The sequence below is a fragment of the Haemaphysalis longicornis genome, unplaced genomic scaffold (genome assembly GCF_048455015.1).
Source record: "Haemaphysalis longicornis isolate Haplotype H1 unplaced genomic scaffold, Haemaphysalis longicornis Haplotype H1 scaffold_1, whole genome shotgun sequence".
Lineage (NCBI taxonomy): Eukaryota > Metazoa > Arthropoda > Arachnida > Ixodida > Ixodidae > Haemaphysalis > Haemaphysalis longicornis.
Genome location: NW_027526203.1, coordinates 346,789,066 through 346,816,802, shown reverse-complemented (window position 1 = coordinate 346,816,802; position 27,737 = coordinate 346,789,066). Strand labels below are relative to the sequence as shown.

At 49.1% G+C, this 27,737-nt stretch overlaps 1 protein-coding gene across 1 annotated transcript in view; it reads left to right on the top strand.

The window, feature by feature from the left end:
• Window positions 1-27,737, top strand: part of LOC144153661 (uncharacterized) — a 207,492-nt gene that overhangs the window by 133,784 nt on the left and 45,971 nt on the right. The window contains exon 4 of the mRNA XM_077685325.1: window positions 25,345-25,549. Within this exon, the coding sequence (XP_077541451.1) occupies window positions 25,345-25,549 (205 nt within the window). The remainder of the gene's footprint in view (window positions 1-25,344; window positions 25,550-27,737) is intronic.

Here is a 27,737-nt window from a genome sequence, read left to right as displayed (position 1 = left end):
GGAAACCTTCACTCTGATCCATGTTTTTGGTCAGTTTCCTGAAGAGTGGCCACTTGACGACCATAACAGTGTGAGCATTAGACCGCACGGCCTCACCTGGAGTGAGCAAGATGGGGTAGTGATCGGATCCCCATGTGTCAGCTGCGATAGACCACGACTAATTGCAGCACTCTGATAGAAGAGAGAGGTCGAGACATGTCGGGCGATGCATACCACGACGCACAAAGGTGGGTGCCCCGGTGTTAAGAAGCAGCAGCCCAGCTGTGTTGATGGCTTCCAGCAGTTCCGTGCCGTGGCGTGTAGAGGATAGGCTGCCCCAGGCATGGTGGTGTGCACCACGAACATGCGGACATGGTGGTGTGCACGAACATGGTGGTGTGCACAACGAACATGCGTGGTGGTGGCACCACGAAAATGCAGACCGCTGCTAACCCGTTCCTGTTTATTATACAGGGATTGGGCCTCCTGCATAACGTCAACGCCACGCGTCGTGGCAAGTGCAATGCCGGTCCCACTTATTCTGGTTTGGTTTCGATGCTTTTAAACTTGAAAGCAAAAAACTGCTGCGGTCCTGATGACCTTCCGAATGTGTTTCTTTGGCGTTATGCCGAAAAAATGGCCAAATTTCTTGTTGTAATATTTCAAGCGTTCTTGTTAACTGCAACACTACCACGTGACTGGAGGATAGCTAGAGTCATCCCTATATTTAAAAAAAGGGGATCGATTAATTCCGGATAACTACCGTCCTGTATCTTTAACTTCAACATGCTGCAAATTAATTGAACATATCATAGTCAACCGTGTTCTTGAATTCCTTGAAAGACACTCGATTCTAACAAGCTTCCAACATGGTTTTAGGAAAGGCTATTCGACTGTGACTCAACTGGTCAGCGTCACTCACGAGTTTGCAAATGCCCTTGATAATAATGTTCAGGTAGACACAATTTTTCTTGATCTTAGCAAAGCATTTGACAAAGTTCCTCATGACAAATTATTTCAAAAATTAAAAAATATAAATCTTCCGGAAATTTTAGTAGCGTGGGTGTCTAGGTATTTGATGAACAGAGAGCAGTATGTTTTGATTGATGGTCATGCCTCGAGCTGTCTTCCCGTCACATCCGGCGTGCCTCAAGGTAGTGTTCTGGGGCCGTTGCTTTTTCTTTTATACATCAATGATATCGTCACTGTAGTTACACCCACCACTCATATCCGGCTGTTTGCAGATGACTGTATTTCATTCCGTGAAATCTCAAGCATGGAAGATCAAATAGAACTTAACACAAACCTGGACAATATATACAGTTGGTGTAAAGAATAGGGCATGGTTGTCAACGCAGATAAAACTGTTTCCCTACGCATAACGCGTAAAAAATCTCCATTCGAATTTCAGTACACACTAGGATCGTGCGCGGTGAACCAAGTCAACAGCTTCAAATACTTAGGCCTAAGGTTTACTAATAATCTTTCCTGGAACTTGCACATAGACAACACCTGCTCCTGCGCTTTTCGAAAACTGTGTTTCTTGAGACATAAACTTCGTAATTCGCCTCCAAGTGTTAAACTTCTTTGCTACTATTCATACGTTAGACCAAAACTTGAGTATGCTGCTGTAGTATGGGATCCGTATACCAAAAATAACATCGATAAATTGAAAAAGATTAAGAGGAAAGCTGTTAGGTTCATTTTTTCAAAATTTTGTCGCACGGATTCCCCCTCTGAATTAATAATTGCCAATAACATTCCCAAGCTTCAGTTAAGAAGACAAAAATTTCGCCTCGATTTCCTCTGCTCACTTACTAACCATGAATGGCTATCGACCCCTCTCTGTATACATCCGCCCTGACTACAAGACACACGCGGCACCATCACCCTAGATCGCTAACACCATACCAAGCGCATACTGATACTTTAAAGTTTTCATTTTTCCCGCGTACCCTGGCTGAATGGAATTCCATTACTGAGCCATACTCATTAGATACTGTATAGCCCCGTTTTTGTTATTGTTGTTGTTGCTTGTGTCTTGGATTGACAATGCAATGTCCGCCGTTTCATTTTTTGTCCCTTTTGCTCTTTTTGTAATATTGTGCTACTCAAGTGCTCGTCCTGCCGGGACCACAACTGTGGTCTGCAGTATGTATTAAATAAAAAAAAACAAAATAAATAAAAATTAGTCTCCCAAGATCACACAGTCACGCCACAACTTGGACCTCAAGGAAATGAGTGATGTAGCGTCCCATGCCTTTCCTGGTCTCACATAAACACACGCAATAGAAGTGTTCGTATGCGCTTGGTGAACTGTGTGTGAGAGAGCGAGAGAGAGAGAAACATCTTTAATGGGCAAGTGAGGTCAGCCAGGCTGGGCGCCCGACTTGCTACACCAAATGGGGGTGAAGGTGGGAGGAAAATATATGAAAAGAACTCTCACTCACACATCAATACTCAAACACACAGACGCACACGGAAAGCACACACACAATCAGGCGATATAGTCATTCGTCCGAGAGTTCATAGCTCACTCACATAGCTCCGGAGGAATGTTAAAGGGGTCCTGAAATACCTTCCGCCGATGCATGGATGTACATGTACCCAAATAAAGCAATGTATTTGCAATCTCCTCCCGCAAGAATTATGTTAAAGCGATGAGTATTAGCTGAGAAATCGTAAATCAAAAACCGCGCATTATCGTCGCTCCGCGTTTCCTCCTCCTTTCGACTTACTCTCCGCTGTTGACGGCGCGAAAGCCTTGCCTCCCATGATGCTGCGCTCCGCAGAGGTGACGTACTTCCGCTATTGTCGTCTGCTACGGGCAAGCTTTGTTGACACCATGAATCATGCACCCCGCTCAAGGCTGGAAAAGCGAACGAAAAATCTGTCCGCATGTATGCGGCGGCCTGGCCTTGCCGTTTCGCGGTGTACGTTGCTGGCGGCACATGACTTTTTATCGGCGGCGAACTCGCAGCCGCACAAGGAGGGTCGTGCGCTCGTTCCCTTGATGCACCGCGCACTGTTTATCCAAAAAGCGCCGTATCAGATGTAGCCCCGCTGGTGCCGGGTCTTATTTTGCGGCGGTGGTAATTCCTGCCGGCGGCATGTGAAGAAGTCATATTAAATCGATACAGAACCCGTGCACAAAACGCTTCAATCATGTGACTAGTTCAGGTTGGGGCGACGCGTGGTGGAGAGCGGCAACGTTGGAAAAACATGCTCCGTCGCGGATCTGAGCTTTCTAGCGCTGGAGCGAGCGCCATTTCTTTGACTATCTCAAACATCGGTTGCCTTGGCAACAAGGCACAAACCGTTCCAGAAGTCAGTTACGGTTGCGTGATCCCGGTTCAGCTTGGAGCCCCACTTCGCGACATGTGGGAACTGCAGGCGTACCACTCACTCCCATTGGGAAGTGCGAGATGCGTTTGGCATTACAGGAGGCGATGGTGTGTGTGTTGTGGACGCCTTTGTTTCGCGATGAAATGCGACGTTGTGCTTCTGCGGGTGGATAGTGCTTCCCATGGTCTGGATTATCTTTCTCGTGCGACGTACGACTCAACCTCGCATGGGGTATGTGCAGTGTGCGTGGCTAAAAGCCATCGGCTTGTGCGCCACAGTTCGTCTTGCTGTTCGTCCCCGCAAACCGCGCGCGAGGTGAGTACCGAATTTACGACGGGCAGGAGGCAACCCATCCTCTGTCAATTGTGGTTCAGACTTTCAACGCATGTTGTGACGTTGTGTTCGTTAGAAACGCATCTCTGGATTGTTTTGAAGTTGAATAAAATGTATGTGTCAAACCCGGGCATTCGGCTCAGGGCGTTCTCTGCGATTGCACGAAAGAAGTGCCACGGTGCTTCAACGCTTTCTTTATGGAACGTACTCAGGTAACAGAATATCCATGTCGTGTTATGGCCGTGTTGGATTCAATACAAACGGTTAAGCGTTTGTTTTACACTTGTTTCGTTTGTCGTAAAATGCCCAAGCACTCCGCTGGCAGATCAGCCGGCGAGCCGACGCTGAGCAGACGACTCATCTCTTTGCCGGAAGTGCGTGAAAAAGCCGCCCAATAGCAGGATGTCTAGCTCATGACGAACATCTGGGAATCGATGATGTAGACATGTGAAGATGGCGGCGCCCAAAAACACGAAGGGAAGGGTGAGAAAAAAACGACAAACTTTGCAACAAAAGTGTGAGCTTTCCGCTGCGCGTACAAGAGTAATACTTGGCACAGAGGACGTTGACGACCCAATCTAACGGTTGCGCTAGTTCATTTAGTGTGCTCAAAATGCCTTTCAGGGCCCCTTTAAGAGAGCTTTTGTTGCGCGACTTGCCATACCGGTTGTAAGCCAGGGCCCACGGAGGTGCCTCGAAGAGATCTGGGTGGACGCGGGCAGGCCCACAGAGACCTTAGCTGTGGTACGCTTAAGGTCGTAGCGAGGACACGTGCAGAGAACGTGTTTCACGTCCTCGCTAACTGTACAGGTAGGGCACGTAGGTGAGGAAGCCTGGCGAAGATAAATAGGAAATGCCTAGTGTCAGTCACATTGAGTCGGATGCGATGTAGAACAGCTTCATCTCGCTTGCGCAGACCGCTTGGCATCCGAAAGCGGCACTCTGGGTCTATTGTGTGCAACGGAACGTAGGTCTTATTTGGGTCGGTCCACAGCAATCGCCAAGAGCTCTTGGCAACCGATGACACCAGAGTCGCTCCGTCTCGCCTTGTGAAAGGCACTGGAGTGATAATTGGGCTGAAATGCCCTGATGCAGCAGCTCTGTCGGCTTCGTCGTTGCCATCCACACCGCAGTGAGATGGAAGCCACTGTATAACAACAACGTGGTGGTTGTTTATTGCCTGAGTGTGCAGGCCATTGATTTCTTGAGCAAGCTGCTCTTGTGGCAGCACCATGAAGTGCTGAAGGGCTGCTCGAGAGTCGGTGAAGATTGCCCATGCCTGAACTGTAGCAGTTCAAATGTGTTGCAATGCAGCACGCAAGGCCGTAAGTTCAGTGACCACCGACGAAGTTTTGTGACCTAATTTTGCGGTAATTTTTGTGCGGGTTGATGGGATTCATATTCCGATGGCAGATGATGTATCGATCACCCATCCATCCGTGAAAATGTGAGGGTAATTTTGGTAGGTAGTAGCAACGTGCTACATGCAATGAAAAGAATTTAAGAGCTGGCAGAGGCAACTTAGCTTTGCTCTGTATGCCGGGAACGGTTAGTGTTATTTTCCAGGAGGCAAATGTCCATGGTGGCTGGGTATGCTCTGGTCTAAGGCACGTACCTTGGCTTCCGAGTCACAAGCCAGTGGATGGTCGACAGTGCTCGTCACAAACCGCAAGCGTGCACGAAGGAGTTCTTGCTGGCAGAGAACCGTTGGAGAGAGGCGCCTACTCTCCCTGAGAGTCCCAAGGGTTGAAGTATTTTTAGGCACCCCAAGGCACACACGAAGCACTTTGGCTTGTAAGCCTTCTAGAAGCCGTGAGTTGGTTTTTGTGAGAGGCTCGAGGGCAGGCAAGCTGTAGCGAAGCAATCCCTCGCAGAGTGCATTTTAGAGCCTGGTGAGAGACGCCACTGAGCATCCTCCCGCGCGGCTGGAGATTATGCGGAAGATCGATGCGTACGCCTCAAGCTTGCGCCTCAGTTGCCGTATATGTGGAGACCACGTCATGTTCTTGTCAAAAGTCAATCGTATAAATTTGTGGCTGTTAACATAAGAAATAGGAACGCCTCCGAGTTTAAGGAGATACCGGGAGAGATCCCGCCTGGTGAAGGCTAACGCAGCAGACTTCTCCGGCAATATTTTGAGGCCACGTGCTGCCAGAAAGGTTGCCATTGAGTTAATGGCCCTTTAAAGCCTGGCGCGCAAAATCCGCCGGTTGCTTCCTGAGCACCAAATGGATATGTCGTCAGAATAAAGGGAAATTTGAACGGATGGCGGCAAGCACGGCGGCAAGCACTGCAAGCAACGCTGCTCTAACATCGACAGACACTGCAATGGTGATGCGACGCAAGGCTTTGGCTTGCTTGGCATGACTCACGAGGGCCAGAACATTGTCAATGCTGCTCCTTCCTTTTCTGAAACCGGACATCTGCTGAGGATAGATGTGTCTGTTCATCTAGTCTCAATTGAAGCGTAGGTGCACCATTTTCTCCATAAGCTTACCGACACAACTCAGTAGAGTAATCGGTCGGTAAGAGTTGTCCGTGTGTACCTTTCCGAGTTTAAGAACAGGTACAACAAGACCCAATTTCCAGCTAGCCTCTAAACAGCCGGTCTCCCAGGAACGATTGAAAATGGCAAGTAGGAATGATTTCGCCTTGTTTCCCAGGTGAGACAGTGCTGCGTAGGTAATGCCGTCAGGGCCAGGAGCCGAATCCCGGTTAACCGACCTAAGCGCAGCAAACAGTTCGGCCATTGTGAAGGGAACGTCTCTGCTAGCAGCATTACATTGCGAGGTGTCGATGCAGCGTGGACCAAGTGCTGATGCGGCTGTTCGTGCCGAAGTGATTTTGAGGCGAAATTCTTCCGCTAAATTCACAACACTAACACGCCGCTTGAGGGCTATAGACTCGAAGGGACGCCGCTGTGTCGGCTGTATGTGAAGGGTTCGGATCAGGCTCCATATTCGAGAAAGGGGGTTTCCAGGGTCCAGTTTGGAGCTGTGATTGCCGCACACTCCATACTAGCACAGGTAACACCTGAAATGTCAACAGCGCAGTGGGCCAGCGCAGCCCGTACATGTAGCACTACGCGTGACTTTCCAGGCGGGTGAGTTGGGTTATTACAGTGTTCACTGACACATACACTGATCGTGCACACGGTGGCACTGTGGTAGGCCACATACCCTGGAAGACGATAGGTCCCTGGGCGGGTGTACGCCTCCTGCAATGCAACCACATCGAATTGTTCCCGAAAGAGGCGGTACACAAGGTCGACGTGGCGGTGGTTTAAGGAACGTACATTCCACTGGATAATGCGGGGACGCCATCGTCTATTGCGGTCCCTGGCCATGATGTACTGGCTGTGAAGGACCTTGGAGCCCCACTGGTGTAGCAGGTAGAGCTGGAATGTTGAAAAGAGCTTGCTGGGCTGCTAAGGCTGCCATAGCAATACGATAAGCCGGCGCGTCTGGCTATAGGGTGGACGCAATGGCCTGCACAGCAGTCAGAAGAGGCTGTATCGCTGCGTCGCGCCTGTCGCGCACTTCAGTGGTTCCACGCAGGTCCGTTGAAGCCACGCCTTGGCCTGCATTAGTTGTGCACAGTGCCGGCTGGGTGCCCTGCTTTTCGGCATTCACAGACTGCTGTTTAAGGATCCTGCGTTGCTTGGCGGAATCAGCATAGCTTCTTCTTTGCCTGTTACTTGCTAGTGCAATCATGGGCTGTTTTGCAGCTTCCTATGCCCAAATATTTGCACGCACTGCCAGCCTAGACTCCTCTTCTGTTGACAATAAATTACAAAATGCGAAAGGAAAGAAGGAAGAAGAAGCAATTGACAGGTATAAAAGTTCATGCCCGTAATGCATGCTGGATTCACAGCGATTCTCCCAAAAATGTCATCTCACGCGTGGTGAGTGCGATAGAAGGGGAGCTAAGGCACTTTACTTCGAGTTCCTTCTTCCTCTCTATAGAAAAGAACGCGAAGAATAAATACAAAAAGGAATTGAAAATTTATTTGTGTTTACAGCGTGCTCACGACAAGTATGCGTTTTCTTCTTTCAAGTCTCTCTTTGTGCTTACCCCCGAGAACAATCCTTCACACGAAACAGGCAGGGAGGGAGGGAGGGTGAAAGAGGTTATGCACAACGTCCCAGCTGCTGTACTTGAATGATGTCGAAACCAAGCGGAACTAGTTTCCTCGTCTAATAGTTGGTGCTTAGCTATGTAGTCACATTCTCAATTATTTCGTTCTCGCGTCCACTCCTTTGTTCGTAGTTTTGCCCGGCATCGAGAACGCATGCTATGTTTCGCTCAATCACATTCGTGCCAATGGGCGAGCTTTCCTAGACCAGGCAAGAAACTTCTCCGCAAACAAGGCGACACAAACCAAGAGAGAGCGCGCGTATAGTGTGCTGCGTGATCAGCGATGCGGTGTCTGCGCTGGCTTTTCCCTCTTTTTCCTCGCGGAGGGTCAGCACGCAGCCGTTGGGAGGCAGAGTTTGCCCCGAGCCCAGTACTCGGCCGAAATTGTCCCAGCTTTCGTTTGTGCGAGCGTCATCGCATGTCCCGAAGTGGCCTCGCGATGACCTATATTTGGCAGCGCTGTTCGGGCTTGCGCTGACGATAATACAACAAGGTATCTGCGGGCGGTGCGCTGTCGGCGAAGAAGCACGCGGCGGTGGTCTACCGCGCGCACAGTACAGGCCATCGGAATGTGCGCCGAGAACCCCGGCTGCTGGATGCTGCGGCGCGCACTGCAGGGAAGGCCTTCCGAAGGGGCTGCGCGCGCCATGGCCGACGCCGCATTCCGGGGCTGTTGCGCGTTCCTCTGTGGGAGGCCAAGTTTCCCGGCGGGGATCATTTGGAGGAGGAAGGCATTCCTACCAAATTCTTCTCTGCACCTGAACCACGGACTGGCGCCGCTTTGAACGACCGAAGGCAGCGTGTCATGGCCGAACCAACTCTGCGCGTGGTCAACGTGGCTTAAGCTTTTATGCCGGGTCATTAAGCGCGTACAAGCCAGAGGAGACGGAACGTCAGGACATCCACCATTACCGCTGTCTTTCAAACTTCAACCTCGCGCCTGCAACTTTTCGGGCCCGAATGCTCCGCGTAGGCGAGGGTGTTTCACCTGGCGAAGCTATTGTCGGACGTAAAGGGGAAAAAACATTCCGTGCATCACAAAGAGCGATTCTTTCTTAGGTGAGCTTTTAGGGAGTTTGTCGCGGTAACTTTTTAGAGGGAAAAAACAAGGAGCATGCGATGTAGGATGGGCAGGCTAGGTTTTTCCTATACCTTGGTTTGTCGTAATGGCAGCTTTCGAAATTATGAAGGAATGAAATTCCCGCTTGGCGGTAGGTTCTCTTTTTCTTGCGCCTTGAATAAGTCCGCGAATACAGCAAGAAGCGCAACCACAGTTAAACTTAGGAAAGTGACAGGCACCACAAAGGACACCGAAAATAATTTAGTTACGACGAACTTTCAGCGCTTGTTAAAGAACCCCAGGTGGTATAAATTATTCCATACCCCTCCATTACCGCATGCCTTACAGCCCGGGTGTAGACGCGGCCCATGAAACTCTAATTTGATTTTTACAGACAATTGTCTTTCTTGGGCTACCTAACGCGAATTTTTTGTTCTGTCAGTCCGTCTGTGTCCCGATTTAGCCGACCGGCCAAAGTGAGAGACTGCTTGAGCCCTGAAGTATGTTATAGGCGGGGCCGTTCAAGACTACTAAAACTGGTCGCATGACTCATACATGTCCGCATTGTTCAGAGCTAAGGAAACCTCACGCACAACTGATGCAAAATATAAGTACATAACAGGAAGTACCACAGTCCTTTTAATTAAGAGTACACGTTAGATCGGTTCTTACGACAGCAAATGGGGAGGGGGGTCAGCTTGAGCTGTTTCAAGCACGACAGAAACAAAAGACGCCAGCATATTGCGTGCGAGCAGTACGAATGAAAAAAAAAATTGAAGTGAATTGAGCAAACCTTAATTGGGCTCATCATAGGAGGAGCTACAGGGGAGGGAAAGCGTGATGGGTGGGGGGGAGGGAACGAGGAGACGGGTGCTACGTGGCAGGGACAGCAGAAAACTAACGTCTTTCGACGACATTCTCATCGAAGTAAGCAGATACGCCAACACCTTTTTTATGAGGGAAGGGGAAGGGGAATCACGGCTGTTAACCGCAACGTGGAAATTTAGTTCTGGCCGCCTCTAACTGAGTGGCATACCGCACAAGATGCACACAGTGAAGAGGTTGCGGAATAGGCAGGCGAGCAGCGTGTTGCGTTGGTGCATTGGGTTCATCTCTTTCTATCAATCCTTGAATGTCTCTCTTTCTGAGCGGCACCCTGTCGATTTTCGTTGGCGATCTGTATTCCCACGACTAATAACGCGATCGAGTAATGGTACCGTTTAAAAAACAATGATAACAAAGAAAGCGGAAGTAACGGAGAGAGGTTATTTTAAAAGAGTTTCTTCTGGAAGAAAATGAAAAAGTTCAGGGCCATCGTCAGGTAACACATATGTATACCAGCAAAGACCGGCTGCGAACCATATCGGTTGCAAAAAAACGGAGCAATGATTAACAGAAACAAAAAACATCAAGTTCTTAACGTTCACCCCCTTGAGCTCTGGCAACATTTTTCGGAATCTGCTGCTGATGAGTTGCATTTATGCCGTCGAGCAATGAGAGCAGAATTCGCTGTCCTTCACTACGCTTTTTCTTTACAGCACAGCTTTTAAGCCTCTTTCTCCTTCATCACGATGATGTGAGAACCGTGTGACCGAAAACTCATTCGCAAGTTACCAAAGCTGCGCCTTCGAGTAGCGTTCCTTTAGAGAGCGAGTTTCGAGGGGCCGCTGTCTGGCGCAGCAACACGGCGGAAACAGTTCCTCCTTGAAGTAAAGCTCCTAGATGTATAACTGTATACAGTCGACTCTCGACAATTCGAAGTCGCTTAATTGGAATAGTCGGTTAATTGGAAGTGATGTTGCGGTCCCGGCAATTTTACGTGCAATTCTGGAACCGAATATATCTGAAACCGAATATATCCTTTCACTGGAAGTCATTTCGAATAAAAAGAATCGAGGTGACCGGCATCTATCGCTGAAATTCAAAATTTTGAATCGCCAAAACACCGCCGCGCACTGTGCCGGCGCCATCGCAACCAAGGCAGCGCAGTGTGGTAAAGGGGCAGGTCGGCTGAGACTCGCGCCAGCGTACGCATCTCTGTTTTCAGCTCCGCAACCTTCCCTGCTGCGCACAGCAACGTGTGGGCAGTTCGGATGGTCGGGGATGCTTCAGGCTTCGATTTCGGCGATGCGCCTCAACTGTCAGGGCAACCCGAGTCGTACGCTCGAGCTACCGACGAAAGTTGATATTCTCAACAAAATCAAGAAGGGAAACGTGATGCGGACGAATGACAACGCTGTTATTGTGCTTTCAGTTTAATTGGAAGATCGGTTAATTCAAAGTTTTGGGGGGTTCCCGTGCACTTCGCATTAACTGTAACTATCTTGAACAGGTGGCGCCATTCGCTCTTTCCCCCTCGCCGCTCCCGTCCTGGGAGGCGCGCTCACTGGAGCGATGCACAGGCTTTCCTGGCGGAGAGGGCTCTGCTAGTGAAGGCGGCACATGGACTCCTGTGCTGAGGAGCCACTTCCGCCTAGCACCATCAATAAAAGTTTTTCCTCCTCCTTACCGCGCGGACCGAGCGGTGTGAAACCTAGGTAGGGAACGTCGCAGCGCGCGTGGACCCCAACCAGAGGTGCTGCGAAATTGTTCGCGCGCCCTGTGTTCGAGAACGCACTTGGTTTTCTTAGGGCCGCGTGTCAGCGCTTGTGGCTTCAAAATAACTTGTCGATACCGGCAAATAACAGAGACATTCCAGTCGTGCCCTCACCGCAGCTGCACTGCCATTTCACAATGTCAGGGCGCGGGATCGCGTCGTCGAAGTTTCTTTTTCTTTTTTTTGTCAAGCAACAACTTGGTATTCAAAAAACGTGGTATAACATGATGCTGCGCCATCTAGTCTCGTCTTAAGACTTTCCATTTGCTCTCCACAATATAAAGCCGAATCAAGAATCGCTGTGGTCTCTTTTTTTATACTGTGAGAATACTACCATACCAAACAGAAATCAAGGACTTCCTTGTGTGGCTTCATTGTTCGAGAACATTGTAGTTTTCCCGGCAACCCTTTATCCAGAAAACAATTACACGTTTTGAAGCAGCTATATTTCCAGAGATGGACGGAAAGAAAGCGAGAGAGAGATAATCCAGCGCCCCCCCAAGACGGAAAGTGTGGCTCCCGGGGCCTCTTTTCTTCACACCGCTGGCAACATCACGCGCCGCACGAATTCTCCTTCCTCGACATCGCGCAGTTTCCCTAAGTGCAGAATGATTGATCACCGTGTCAAGGAACCCCCAACTGCGAAACTTCTTCTTGTCGGCGCGACGTTCTGGAAAACAGAAAAATTACACAAAGGCCCATTCATATTAAAGCTGTTCCATCGCTGGGAAGTGGCACGATTCAAGCTTTGCTTATATGGTTTTTTTAGAGATTTTTTAAGCCGTGTTCTTGGCTTACATCGCCTAAATTATATCCTAAACGCTTTCTTTGTGCCTTCAGTTTTTTTTTTTTTCTTATTCCCTGCTGTTCTTCATGTTATGACCGCAGTTTTCTTATTTCAATATAAATTCTTTTTGCAAAAAAACATACACCTGCGCAGGTAAGACTGGGCCACAATAAAACGCTTACCCTGATAGTTAAAATGAATCCACACCTCGACTACGATTTTCATAATTGTTGGGGTTCCGGCGTGTTTCACACCCCTAACGGGAGTTTGTTTAATGAGATTGCATTTTTCTTTCGTTCTCTGCGGTAACCTCATTGTTCCCTTCCACCGCCGTTACATAGCTTTAACGCCATGGCTCCAAATGCGGCGCTGGCTAAATGTTTGCACGTATACGGCGGCTCATGCAATCTGGGCGCACCGGGTTAAAAAATCCGTAGCTTTCAAAATCATGGCCAACAACATTTGCGGGATTTTAGAATTAGCAACCGCGCGTACTTTTAGTGTGACCAAGGACTGTGGGAGTGATTTTCATCTGAATAAAAATACCTTATTAAAAGTATGTGCTCGAAGCAATTAGGAAGCAATATTTTATTCGTAAGCGGGATTTATGCAGCTCCGCTAAGAACCCGTCCGGCGCATCTCGCTCGATGAAAATGAACAGAAGGACTCAACAAGGGCATGATAAAAGCGAAGCGAGGAAGCGAGAGTGTGAGAGAGAAGGCGTTCTTTAATGACAGAGTAAACCAGCCCGACTGTACGCCAAAGTTGCTACACCGAACGAGAAAAATAACTGTGAAAATGGTTACGTTGGCTAATTGCGCCCGCACGCGCGCACGTACGCGTACATATCAGAGACCAGACGCATGTCCTGCTAACCCGGTCAAAATGTTTTAGTCTTTTCTCCCAAAAATGGCATCAATCACTGATTCTTCTCTAGATCTATTATATAATTCGGTAACCGTTTCCCCAATTCCTACAGGCTGATTCTATAGGGCTATGAGGTGGACGTTTTAGCCCCAAAAAGCCACCCCGTTTCTTGGCCAATCCCCCACGTGGGTATGTGCCACCAGAAGAGGAACAGCAACACACACCGAATAGCAGAGGCGGACCGCGAGTGACCAGGGGGGACGAGGGTGCGGTGAGTACTAGGGAGAACGGCGACGAGGGTAGAGGTGGACGCCACGCGCTGTACAGATTCGGTCATGCTACATTTGAGGGTTGAGGGGGGACTCGGGAGGGGGTGACCACCTCCCCCGTGTGCGTGGGCCTCTGTGTGCTCGCGTGCGTACGGGTAAAAGCACATCAATGCTGACTCGCACAGGCCGAAAACCCGCTTTAAAGCGTGGAACGGGACATGGTAGAGGCTGCGGAGTCGACACCTGCTTGCTGTGGGCATGCAGAAAAACAGACACGCAGCCACTAATTCTGGCAATCATGCGGCCTCCTATGGCCACGGGTTGTAAGGCTTCCCGGTGGCTATATGTGCGCACAGCACAATCGAATGTATCTTTGCAATACACAAACAAACAAAGAGTCATTTGGCGCCGATTTTGGGCGAACTTGATGCCACGAACGAGCGGAATGACGTCAACTGTGGCGTTCGTAAGCCTTCCGGAAGTCCGACATCAGCTGTGGGTACAAACTTCTGATTGAGAGGTCGAAATCTAAGCGGAACAGCATCGTTTCCCAGCCAAGCTGTGGGCGATACTTCCCTCATTATTCTTCAGGGTGTCTGCTAGATCTCGGCTGGTCAAGAGGACGCGCATAGCAGTAAACAATGCCTCGAACTTGAAAACTGTGCAGCGCATTGGAGCAGCACTGGATGGGTAATAATGAATCCAGTGGAAGGAGAAGGGCTCAAACGAGCATAGAATGCTCATGAACACCCTAAACGTCAGCCGATAATGCACATCGGTTGCGCATCTTCGTAGATACAGACGATGTGGAAATCATGGGAGCGTAATAGGACATCTCTCCAGGGCCCTGCTGAAATGCAATATTAAGGTATACGTTCCCGGGCGACTCTGTTGTGCAAGAGGTGTCCAAGCTCGGCAGAGCAACGAAATGAGGGGATACGGTACGAAAATTGCGGTGAAACATTAAAAGAATCACCATCATCATCATCAGCCTACTCAGGCCCACTTTGGGACGAAGGCCTCTCCCGTTGACCTCCAACCGCTCCTTTGCTGTGCTGCTCGAGTCCACAGCTTACCCCCTAATTCTCTATTCCATCCCTCCAGCGGGTTGATGGTCTTCCCCTTCTTCTGGACCCATCTCTTGGTATCCGATCTTTTACCCTACTTGTCCCCCGGTTGTCGGTTCGTCTCACTACATGGCCTGCCCAAGTCCATTTCTTTTTCTTCATTTGAACTATGATATCCTCTACTCTAGTTTATTGACGAGCCTTGTGGCGACGTTGACTGGCTCTTCCGTGTCCCCTATGTGCCCCTCAATGCAGCTTACAAATAATCATCAATGAATTTCAGTTAAGCGACCCCAGTTTCACGGGTAAAAAACCTTACACGTTAGAGTATGTCGGGGCTTGATTTTTCCAGAAAAATGTGATGATTCATGCTTGGCTCTAGCGACAATCTTCCCCTCTACTTCACAAAGATATCTTCATCACAAAGTTCGCGGCCGCATACTTCCGCTCTACGCACCCTCCGTAGAGGAGTACCACCAAAAAGGAAGAAAGGTTGTTTGGAGGTTTTTCACGAGTGAGAATATCCGGTGAGAATATCCGCATGTTCTCGGGTAGTTGGCCGCCTTTGAGGATCGGCACAATGCTCATCCCATCTTTTCCGGTAGCTGTCGAGCAACCTCTTCGACCACCAGGCGCAAAAAAGCACGAGAACTGTAGTGAATTAAATTATCTGCACTTCCTCTGCGTTAGAAAATTACGCGAATCAAGCGCAATCAGAAAAGAATAACAACTTCTCCCAGATGAAGGTTATTATCTTTGGGCCGTAAATTAGGGTTATCGCTAAGAGTATGCTAAGCCGTTCTGTAATATTCAGAGCATAGGAGGGTTGCAACCGATTTCAGCTCCAGCTCCTTCATCGGTCTTCCTGGCAAAGGGCCAATTTGTAGGCTTTGCCGGTGTAAACATTTTTTATGCTTTGGCCTGAGCAGAATTCAGCTAAGCAGCTCGTAATTGGGGCTCAGACGAATCTCTGCAGTTCTGCCAAGCAGACTAACTCTGGCACTGACATGAGAATAGGAACGGAAAGTTTTTATCGTTGTCTCATTTTCTTCGTTTAAATAACTTTGTCTTTCTTAAAGCCTTTGAATCCGCATGCCGAACGAGAACACGTGAAAACGATGTCATTATGTTTGCTCACATTTATATTCTAGGGGCTGAACTGACGCACCTTCTTTCATTATTAGGTCGCGAAAGCGCAGCAGTGGGGCCAACCCTGTAGATATGGCTTCGGGCAAACAAGCGCCCAACAAGTTCGAGAGGGTCACAAAAAAAGGAAAAAAAAAAAAAACACGCGAGAATACAGCTCTTTTTGCCTTTCAAGTTCTGATTCTTTTCATCAGTCGCACGTTAACTCACAGGATACTTTTAAAGAAGCGACTTTGTGGCACTTCTGAAGCACGCTGCTACAGCCTCGTTTCGCACTGGTTCGCGTGAGTTTTAAGAATCATAACAGCCACTCTGCAGAAGCCCCTCCCGCCGCCAGGTGAGCGAGCACGCCTTTCCCGGAAACCACGTTCGCAAAAACCTTCCGCCCTTAGGTACCCACACGAGCGTGTACGCAGATCGGCCGCAATCAGCGTTCTCGACTGTCCCTGAAATGAGATTCAGGCTGGCGTTCAAGTCGGACCATTAGCTTGGTCAGCATTAAAACACGTCGAAACGCATCAGGACGGGCCAAAGGCGGAAGCGTCGTGCGGTGCGCCCGGAATCTGAGCGTCGCCTTTCATAATCTCAGATACGGGTCCCGTTGGAAAGGGCTTTAATGAAGACACCAGGATGCCAGCCATGCTTGTGAAAAGGCCTTTCTCAAAGGACCACGCATTCTCTGCGAGCAACCCGACCTCGGAAGAGTTTGGGCGTGCGCTGCGCACTCTCGATGGAAGACATGCGCAGCGAATTCTTGGGTGATGCTGTTAACACTATACGGGAAAGCTGCAAGGGCGTTATTATTATTTTTTTTTTTTTGCTAGAGTATCATCGAAATTAGCGACATAGGAAAGGCAAATTTCCGCTGAAAATACCCTGAGGGGAAATTTTGAGCCGCGTGTTTCTTTTTTTCTGTTCTTGTAACCAATGGGTACGCATAAAAAAAGCTTATTTTTTATTAACTTAGTTGACCGTTATTTCAGCGCTGCACTTAAGAAAAGCGACTACAAGTAGTGGTTTCAGGAAAGGAAGGGGGCGGGCGTAACTGTGTCCGTCCAGCAGCCATAAATTATTCCCTCGCGGCGAAGAGCAGACGTCTTGCCTTTTCCGCAGCTCTGGCTGCCAATCACTTATGCAATGAGTTTCTTATCCGATACTCCACTAATGGCGCGTTGTGCGGCGCTAGGATTGATTTCGGCAGCGTCCAGGGCGCCGGAGGAAGCAGGGAGGATCCAGCCATGGCGCCGTATCCGCGCCTGTTTTCATCGCCGGCGGAGGAAGAGCCAGAAAACTAACTTTGAAAGCGGCGGCTTTAACGTCGCCCATAATTGGATCCCCGCACGGAACCGCGGGCGCCGCCACGCGTGGCCTTAACGCGACCCTCGTTATTTCCGCGGCCTTCCGCGGCTGCAAGGAAAGGAACGAAAAGGGTAAAATAAAACCTGTCGCGAGGGCCAATCACGAGACCGGAAGCACTTTGCTCGGGAAAATCAAGCCATTTTGCCTGCTGCACACTATTTTCTTTTCCGCCTGGCGCCTTCTCTCTCTCTCTCTCTCTCTCTTTCCTTCCTTCTTTCTTTAGTCGGCAGAGCGAGGGAGGCGAACGGGCTAAGAACAAAAATGAAGTCCCTCGCCCCGAACGCTGCGTGTTTTGCATGTGTTTGCATATTCAAGTCTTTAGAGGATGCGGTGCGCCACTGACGTGAGCTGAATGCTGGCGTTTCATTTACGACAGCGGGTCGCCGAAGGCCCTGTCGCGTGCACTGCGCCGCTCTTTTATTTTTTATTTTTTTTTCTATGGCTGGATAAATAGAGGGGGGCACATAGCTTCGAAAAAGAACGAAACGAGCGTGCATTCAGGTGGTTGGGGCACCCTCGTCGCTTGCGGGTACATACTGGCGCATCATTTGCTGCCGAAGATGCTCCGGACGCACGCAAGCTGCCTACCCCCCCCCCCCCCCCCCCATTTCGAATAGCACGAAACCCACGAGTGGAGGCGCCGAGGCACTGAATGCACTCGTGTTCAAAGTTCAACGCGAATTGAGTATCGTATTTTTCAACGGGAAGACTGAGGCGCAGCCATGACAGAAAAAAAGGGCTCGCTACTGCTGGCTGTTATTTCAAGCAGTCTACGGCCAAATGCGACGCAAGTATGGTAGAAAGGAAGGAAGACGGGGGGGGGGGGGGGGGGGGGGTAAGAACTTGCCCGCTAGGCATTTAGAATAGTCCTACACATCTGGAGACGAAAATTGCAGCGTATAATAGACTTCCGTTCTTCTTGCAATGGTGGAGCCGACACAAGCAAGTTGCAGCCTCGGCATCGGAGACAAGTATTCGTCATACTAGCGAACAAACACAGGGACAAAGATAATAGAGACGACGAAACACACGCTAGTGTGTTTCGTCGTCTCTATTACCTTTGTCTCTATTACCTTTGTTCCTGTGTGTGTTGGCTAGTATGATGAATTCCTTAGTTAGTAACCAACTCGCCCAACTTACCGCCTTACAAGTATTCGGCAACAGGTGTTCCTACAGCGGGGCAATATGCCGCGGGCTTCGGAAAAAGCTGGACACGTGAACCCTAATCATACTGAGTGCATCCGGTCTCCATCACCCCGCGTTCGTGGCTATAGGCTGTTTTAAATTGCTGAATGGTGCGTTGTCCAGTTTCACTCAGCGGCTAGCATATCCTGCGTCACTGAATGATTTACAAGCTTGGATTCGCATATGCTGTCAGACAAGGGAAGAGAAATAAGCATTCAAGGACGCCTAAGCATTCTTTACGCGCTGTAGACTCTAATTCGTTATGTACCAACGCCATGACCTACACGTTGTTACCGTATTCTTTTTTGCGCAATTCCTTTACTATTATTTTATTCACAACGTCGACCATTCTAGAAGGCATTTTGCTACTACAGGCGCGGACTACGAACACCCAATTGAGCGTACTTCGCTCAGTGATTCATCTAATGCTTTTACATTAAAAGGGCGTTGAAAAGGCCGAAACAGAGCTGTCAACAGCTTGGCTTCCTTGATATTGTTTTGTAGTGCTTCCCCGCAGTACTACTGCTTAGGCGGTGGTGCACCCTTAACAGGAGCGCAAGGTCAGTCGAATATTTGCCGTTGCGCGCCGCCGCAAACGGCCTTGTGCACGCGGTGAGCCATGTTTCCTTAGTGACATGGAGGAGGAGGATAAACATCTTTATTGTGTAACAAATTTGTATGGCGTCTTTAGGAGATGGAGTCCTCAGTCCAGGACCCCATATGCTTCGCCAGCCGCTATAGTCCGCTCCACCAGCCGAAGCTGGTCGGACAGGCATGAGCTGGATAGGGCGCGCCTCCAGAACTCGGGAGAGTTGTAAGGATTCGGTTTGGGGAGAGGGCGGGAGGGGCATCCACCAACCATGTGGAAAAGAGTGCAGTCTGCTCCACAGAAGGGGCAGCTAGGGGACGTAATTTGTTCTGAGTAGTGGGGCTCCTGCGCGTGTTGAAAGACGCGTCTCAAAGATAGGATTGGCCTTGTGGGTGACATGGTAGACTCTTCTGTAATGACAAAATTTTACAGCTCAGAACCGCAAGGACGAAAAGGAAGGACGGAAAGACATTGACACAGCACCAAAAACAATGTGGTAGGCCCAGCGATTCATATGGCGATGGATACCCAACGAAGCTGTTTCGGCTTCGTTGGGTTGCATAAATTATGAAACGATACGTTTAAGGTACATAACTGCATACATAAATAACTAGCACACGCGTGTACAGACGGCAACACACTTGTCTATAACACTCGAGCGGAGTGCCGCGGGCTACGCGGACGACGTCTATCGGTGACACCCGGTTCCAGATAGCTTGCATCTGCGCGTGCGCGACCAACCTGACACGACCAGCTTGTATTTTTTTTTTTTTTTTGCGTTTTTGTTTGCCGATACAACATACAATGCTTGCGCCGCCAGGAGCACTGTTGGCGGCACCGGCCCCGAAGCGCACGTAGAACGGGCGTTACTCAGCGCGTTGCTGCTTCGTCATCATTGCTCTGCTGCGTCTTTGCTCGGGAAAAAACTGCCGAGTCATCAGTCTGTCAAACTGCTACGTGTAATCGCGCGTTGCGCGCTGCGAATTTATGCGCCAGTGTTGGCAGCCGGTCGACGGCGCCGACAGGTTGAATTTCCTAGAGCTGCTTTTATTGTTCAAATGGCCATACTTTGAAATCAATGAACACACTGAACAGAGCGGGAGCGGAGGATTTTTCACGATAACCTTGCACATTTTCTCGCGCACTGGATACAGGGACAAGAGCTGCGGTAGCGCAACAGTGATAATATGATAAAGTTATTTTATAACAACATTAATGAATATGATTGCGAGACCTCTGAGATCTGTGCACGCGCAAATTCAAGCTATCTCGAACCGGGTGTCACCGATAGGTGTCGTCCGTGCAGCCTGTGGCACGCCGCTCGAGTGTTGTTGCCGTCTGTACATCTACACACATTTCTTTTAGCATTATTGCAATCACTGCTTTATGATCCGTGTGATACGCGGTGGGAATCTGAGTGTTCACGCAGAACACACTCTTGGCAAACGTCAAATTGATAACAAACCGTGAATCGTCGCTTGAAAGCAGCTTCGAACAACCACGCTTGACGATTGCGAGCGGCCTCCACTGCACGATCTTCATCGGTACCTTGATCACGACATCGCCGAGCACATTTGTGGTTGCGCTGTGGACGCCTCTCCTGGTGTCCCGCTTTCTCCTCGGGCATGCGTACAATGCGTTTTCTCTCGATTTTGCGCTTAATCTGCGGTGTATTGTCGTGGACGGCCACGCCTCGTGCCATAAACGCCTCGCGCCATTAAACCTCGCCGTACCCTGTCTCCCCACCCCGATCTCTCTGCACGAACATCTCCCGGCTCGGGTACCCATCCCCCCTGGGAAGCCATGCCGGAAAGCGTATTTCCAAACGCTTCGCTGCAGAACACCCACGTGACATGTCTGTTCGCGCGATGGAGAACGGTAATTAATCGTAATCATTGGCTGCGCCACAAACTTAAAGCGACCTAAAACATACCAATTCACCATTATTAGCAACAAAGAACGCGCAGATTTGAGTTTTTAAAAAATAAATTTAGAAAAAATTAAGCAGTGAAAAAAAAAAACAACTGAGAGATAGGTCTGCTGGGGCTCGAGCCCAAGCCGCCAGCGCAGGTACTCAGTACTCTACTTCGAGGCTACAGAACTCGAATGGTGGGCTTGTTTTAGCAGGCGCTCAAAAGAATAGCGAGCGCAGTGATATCACATGTCCCGTGGGGGCTCTGTGCAGCGAAGCGTTTGGAAACACGCGTACGGGAATGCACACAGAGGATACAGGTAAACACAGTTGCTTTAATACCCACCCGATTTCCTGATGAAGCAGAAGAAGAGAGGAACGCCAGTATGCGACGGCCCAATGTTCTGCCTAACGCCACACTTTGAGGTCGAACGCCGTCAACTGGTGCCCACAGCTTGACGAACAACGAGTCTGACGTTTCTTGGCAGGTCTTCCAACTCCAAGTTTAGCCAGGATATTGATCTTACAAGGACGATTGGCCGAGGCCCGAAAAGACGCAAAGGGAAAAGGGTCACGATGAAAAGGTCAAAATATGGCCGGTTTGTGTGTTAGTGTGTGATGGTACGACATCACACACTCGCCGACACTGAATACTGCAGTAACTTTGAAAAACGGACGAGAAGTAAATGCTCATCTTCGCAGCGCAAAGCAGACAGGGCAAAGTGAGAAGTTACACAGGACAATTGCTGAATTTCAACTGTGTTCCTTATCCCATTGTCCTGTCTGCTTTGAGCTGCGAAGAGGAACACTAAATTCAACAGCAGAACAATCAGCGACATAACTCGGCGAGGCGTGATGTTCACGCAGTCTCACATCATAAGAGAGAGTCTAAGTGTCCCCGTAGTTTTTCTTTCGTTTTTTTTTTTTTTTAGTTATTTGCATGAGGGCGCTACATTAGTTAGGCATTCGTGATTTTGTAACTTCATCTTTTCCTTTCCTTTTTACTTTTCCCTTTTTCCTTTCCTTTCTTTGTTTTCCTTTTCCACTGCATGCGACGTCAAGGCTCTGGGACAAACGACTCGCGCGCTCGCCACCACGTGACCCCTTCCGGGGCTGTGCATGACGTGGCGGTGCTGAGCTGTTTTCTTGTTGTATTTTTATTAGCTCCTATCTTTCCGTTGCCCTTGATTTCAGCGTATTTACGTAACAACCAATTAAATGGGTATTTTGAATGAAAATTGCCCTGTGAGGCTCGGTTATGTATGTGCGTTTTGCCTGAAATGTGGCTAAGGCTACCTGTGCTCTAAGCAATGCCGACATGAATTAGCCTTGCTACAAGAGCTAGTCATTTAGAAATATTTTGCCTATATGTGCTTGGAGCACCCGGGATTCCTGGGTATGCACTCTATGCAATGAAATCGGCTGTCACCCTTCGTTACGACGAGAGGGCCATGCCAGACAATGGAACGACAAAATATCCGAGCACTGATGGAGAGAGAGAGAGAGAGAGAGAGAGAGAGAGAGAGAGAGAGAGAGAGAGAGAGAGAGAGAGAGAGAGAGAGAGAGAGAGAGAGAGAGAGAGAGAGAGAGAGAGAGCGGTTCTTCAATGGTTTCTCAGTGAATACGAGGTCTATAATTATTCGAGATCACGTGATGAAACTTGCCTGGAGTGATGGTTAGACTTATTTGACAAAGCAAGTCGGTGTTCTATGACTAGTAGGAGTTGATTTACAAGAGCTTCATATTACGTCCAGCCATTCTTGGATGAAGCGAATGAAGACGCATGGGAAACCAGAAAACAGTAAAGCGAATTCGTAGCTGTCCTAACCGCTTAATGGCGTCTCAAAGTCACTAGAATCCATGGAGGAAATTAGCAGCAGCGAGTTCACGCAGTCTCACATCATAAGAGAGAGTCTAAGTGTCCCCGTAGTTTTTCTTTCGTTTTTTTTTAGTTATTTGCTTTAGTTATTTAGTTTTTTTAGTTATTTTAGGTGTTGATGGTCTGCGCTTCACCACTGCTCGCCACCCTGACCTTTTTTTTTCCTTCCCTAAAGGCAGCAAAACCACAGCGCCATCCTTTTTGACACAAAGCCACTGGTACTGTCACCGTGCCATGGGCTACGGCAGCAGCCCCGCTCATGCGGCGGGTATCGGCAGCGGGCAGCGCATGTCAATCTCGTGGGTTCTTTTTTGTTGTTTTTTGCTCACTTAAACGACAATCGAGCGAGGTTGACCGGATCTGTGCTGTTTAAACCAGTTGGACACAGTTTTTCGCGCACCACGAACCGACAGCTTAGAACAGCGTCTTTTTCTTTGTGATGTGTATTTAAAATAACGCTGTAATGTTTGTTTATTTATGTAAATGCGTTCTGTGTCAAATAGGCCCGGGCTTTGCGATAACACATGTTTACAGTTTACACGTGCCAACCGTGCTACAAGCAAGCGCAGTAGTTGGTCGAGGTCATGCTTATATATACTTAGTGTTCCCGCTGTATGAAATGGCAAAAACGATTTTGCATCTTGAGCTGAGAACAGCTTCGAAGATGAAGGGCGGTGCCAAGCAAGTCGACGCAGGAAACGTGCCGGGGTTTGCCAATATACGCTTCGCATAAAAAAGCATGGAAGAGCGAAGAATTAGAAAGGGGAGTTGAGTATGGTGTTGATGGTCTGCGCTTCACCACTGCTCGCCACCCTGACCTTTTTTTTTCCTCCCCTAAAGGCAGCAAAACCACAGCGCCATCCTTTTTGACACAAAGCCACTGGTACAGATGCGCTTGTGCACGCACGCACTAAATAGAACAGAGGGAGGAGAAAACGTCGTACGTGTCTTCTCTTCCGATACTGCTCAAGCCACACACTTGACCCGCGAAGGAAGCCGGCCGCCCACATTCGCCCCGCGGCGGCACTGCCCGAGACGTTCTTTGTTCTGGCCCGTACAAACGGCGCGTCCTTGGACGGAAAAAGCGAGCGCGCTTCTTGCTTGCGGCTATCACGGTCGTTATTAGAGATGGAAACGCGCCAAAGAAGAAGGGAAGGTAGGGTCTCCTGAAAGGGACACCTCGCCGAGCCTTCGGCCGGAGGAGACCCCCCCCCTTCGGAGACGCCGCAGTGCGCGAGAGAAGTACGGAGGGCGACCTCGGGGCCAACTTGAGCCGGGCGTACTTAGCGGCCACACGGCGCCACGCAGGCAGGAACCGAGCCAATCGATGGCCTGTCCGGTGTACTCCTCGCGCTCTTTTCGGCACGCTGTTTTGGGGGATGCTCTCGTCGGACTCGTTTTCTTCTTCGCTGCCGCCAGCGTCTTAGTGCGCAAAGGGGGAGGCGTCGTGTTTCCCGCAGCCGCCGCGTTCTTGCGCCCTTGGGCCGGCTGGCTGCCGCAAACCGAGGTTCGCCGCCCGCGCGGAAGCCGGCCCGTGCAGCTCCGGTTGCTCGCGGCCATGCAGACGCGAAACACGACACCCCGGCGCACTGCACGCTCATTGTCCGCCAAAGAAGCCCCCCTCACCCAGTTCACGGAAGCTGCACAGAAAGCCAATCTCTGCCAGCTCGGGTGCTTCCCAGTCTCATATATACGCCACCGCCAGCAGACGCTCGCACTTTTATCTATGCTCCTACTTTTCTTGCTGCTCTTGCCGTTCTCTCGTGCTTGTTGAGAAAAGTTTCCGTGTTCATTCGTGGATGGGACTGACGTCCCAGCCGGTAAGCACGTACTGATGTTTTCAAGACACTCTCTCGCGCATAATTTGATCCTAGCATATTTGCTCTCTCCGTACGTTCCGCACCTTGCTTCGCTGGGTACAAAAACGAAAGCGTTACTTTTTCGTGCACTGCATGTTCGCGAGAGAAAATTTATGGGGTCTAAATAGAGGCTGCCCGCGCAAGTCCAGCCCCCTCGAAAGAATCCCGTGCTTCTGCTTCCCTGCAACGCATGGGAACAACCAATAACTGCGATCAAAGGATCAAAGGAGGCAAATGGCGAGGCACAGCGAATGCTTTGATTCGAAAAATATCACCTGCCGTGTTTTATTACGCATGCAAGCAGACTGCTTTGCATTGTGCGATTCCCCAACGCCGATCACATTACTGATTCAAATCGTATGCAGGGCATGGCTAGTCGTAACATTTGCTACCTTGGATGCAGCGATTGGTGATTCAAGGGCGCGTAGGCGAAGCAGAACCACGTATATTTTTCATAGTGCGCTTAGTTTTCTTCATCGCGAAGCTACCGTGCTTCATCGAGACTGATAGCCCGTATAATAAGAATAATCAGGTTTATGACATATCGCTTTCTTCAGCAACACCGTTTTGCTATTCCCGAGCAAAAAAAAAAAAAATCAGCGTAAAAAGAGTGTTTCGCCCCTATGATGCGTGCGTGTTGTAGGAGACCGATTCGCACAGTCAAGATCAAGGAGAACGCGACCAGGAAACTACGAAATAAACATGGTTACGTTGCGTTTAAGGAAGGTCAAATGTGCGCATAGTGCATTTAGAACAAATAGGTAGGGCTGCGAACCTCCGTAAAAAAACTGCCCGCATCAATCTTTCCCCACCATGAAGCGACTTCTCTAACCTCGTGTTGCGGTCTGCATTATGGCGCTTGCATTTCGTTTTATCCTGATTACGCGTGCCGTTATTTCTGCTCTATGTGGTAGCGCAACGTTCCGTTTTTCAGAGATTAAGAGGCGCGCTCTTTCCTCGAACGCTGCTGCGCAGGCGATGGTGAAGGACGTGACGTGCCTGGACACGCAGTACTGGGTGCTGCTCGAACTGCCCCGCCAGGAGAAGCAGGAGCAGGTGAACGCGTACGTGCTGCGCGCTTGCGCCACGCTCGAGAAGGCGTCCGAATCGAGGACGCAGGACGCCTCCGCCAGGGCCAGCGCCGACGAGGAGGCCCGCGAGCGGAAGCAGAGGCTCGACGGTGAGTGCGACCGCGCACCGTGCACCCGGGGGGCGCGGGGGCACTTGGAAATGTTAAGGCCTTTACGCTGTACGTGTCATTACAGGCCCTGCTTGAACGACACTTCTTGCATGGCGCAGTTCTCATTTTATCACAAAAAAAGGACGAATTGTCATTATCATGATGACGGTTATTTATCGAGAAGAGAGAAATAAACGTTTGTTGGCTGAAAAGACTAGCTAGGACTTGGTTTTTGCCGGTCCGAGGTGGTAGGTCTCCTCAGTCCAGGAAACCTCTGGCGGTGGCTGCCGTCTTCGCCCGGTTCACCAGATTCTTCTGGTTCTCCGGATCCTCGTAGACGAGCAGTGCCTCCCACTTTTCAGCAATGTCGTGTTCGCCATTTGTATTGGCGCCTGCATTGTCTTGTGGAACGGCCGTCAGTGTTTCTGAGGATGCTTGGCTATCCACAGACGATGAAAAATTCATCACCGTCTTGTTCGTCACGGTGGGCTGGGGTTTGTATGTAGACGTCAACTCTGTTGCGCTCTTCGTAATGCTCAACGCCTCCTCGAGAAGTACCAGTGTGGTACCGCCCAGGAACAACCAACTAGCTCCCTTCCAAGCACTGGAGTAGTGGCACATCACCACGAGCGGCATTAAGTTGTGAAAGGATGCGCGATGTTCACATTGATGTTTCAAACCGAATTGTGGTATAACATTTATTTACTTGGTAGATGGTGGGCAAACAAACAGCAGACAGAAGTTTTAAAAGAGGGAGAGAGAGAGGAAGAAGCAGGATTTGGAGATTTGTATAACGAAAGGTAGGAGCAGCTGGAAGCCAATGGGAGAAGCCCTCAAGCCGCAATGAACATAAATAGGTTGATCAGCCTGCTCGTGCGTGCGTGCGTGCGCGCGCGCGTGCGTGCGGATAAAGCATCCGTTCTGAAAGCCCAAAATGTTCGGAAAGGCTTGTTGGTCACGTTGACGTTGATAAGCGTAACCGGATGGTCACACAAAATACCACCATAAAAAAGTTTATAAATATTTTATTCTCTCTCTTATAAACAAAGATGAGATCCGCTCGCATTCGTTGCCACCACAGAGTACAACTTTATAAAATGAAGGGGACTTTGAAGCTCTCTAGGATATCTGCAAACAGCACCTACATATCGAAGAGAGCACCGGTTAATATGGGTAGCGTGAAACGAGAAAGTCAGTGAAGAATCAAACAGTACTCCTAGGTCTCAAATTTAGGCCATCCTCGGCAGTGCGGTACTTCCAATTTAAAGGAATATTGCAGCTCTTGCGTTCTTCGACTATAAGCGACAACTTTCGTTTTTGAGGGATTCAAGATTAGATGGTTTTTGGTGCACCAACGATGTAATAACATGATATCAGACTGAGGAGAATTACAGTACTGAACATTACGCACTTTAAATTTTTTTAATATCATCAGCATACAGCAAAAACGAGGAATTCTGAATGGCAGAAGCATCATCATCATCGCCATCAATGATGGTGATAATAATAATAATAATAATAATAATAATAATAATAATAATAATAATAATAATAATAATAATAATAATAATAATAATAATAATAATAATAATGTTTATTTAGTGTGCCCACGAACAGTCTTCAGGCTGGCGCACAGAGGGATACAAGTTCAAAACAAAGCACGGCAAACGAAGACAAGACACGTCAAGTTAAAGTGCACACGATAAAGAGAGATAACAAGTGAAACATAACTTTGACAAGTACATGGACGACATAAGAAAAAAAAAAGAAGTAAGGCAACATCGACACTTTATGCGAACACAGTATAAGTAGAAAACACTACAACACATTGGATAATATACACACTGTGCACATAATGAACACAACCAATGCTGTCATGACACAACATGAACAGAGAAACAGCACACACATTAAAAAGAATTTCTCCATAACACAGACGGAGATGTAAACTTGCAACCTCAATGCTTAAGTAACAAAAGCTTGATCAGGGCTAGTTGGTTGAACATACTGAATAAATTTGAGGCGCTAAACAACGGGGACCAGAAGAAACACGTAGACACAGACAAGGCGCTTAACATGAACCAAATAAAATTCCGTGGGCAGCATACTTTGCAGAGAGCACGACAACGTAAGAAGCAGGCAGCCTAACAGGCGTCAAACTAAAAGTAAAAAGATGAATCGGTAGCTA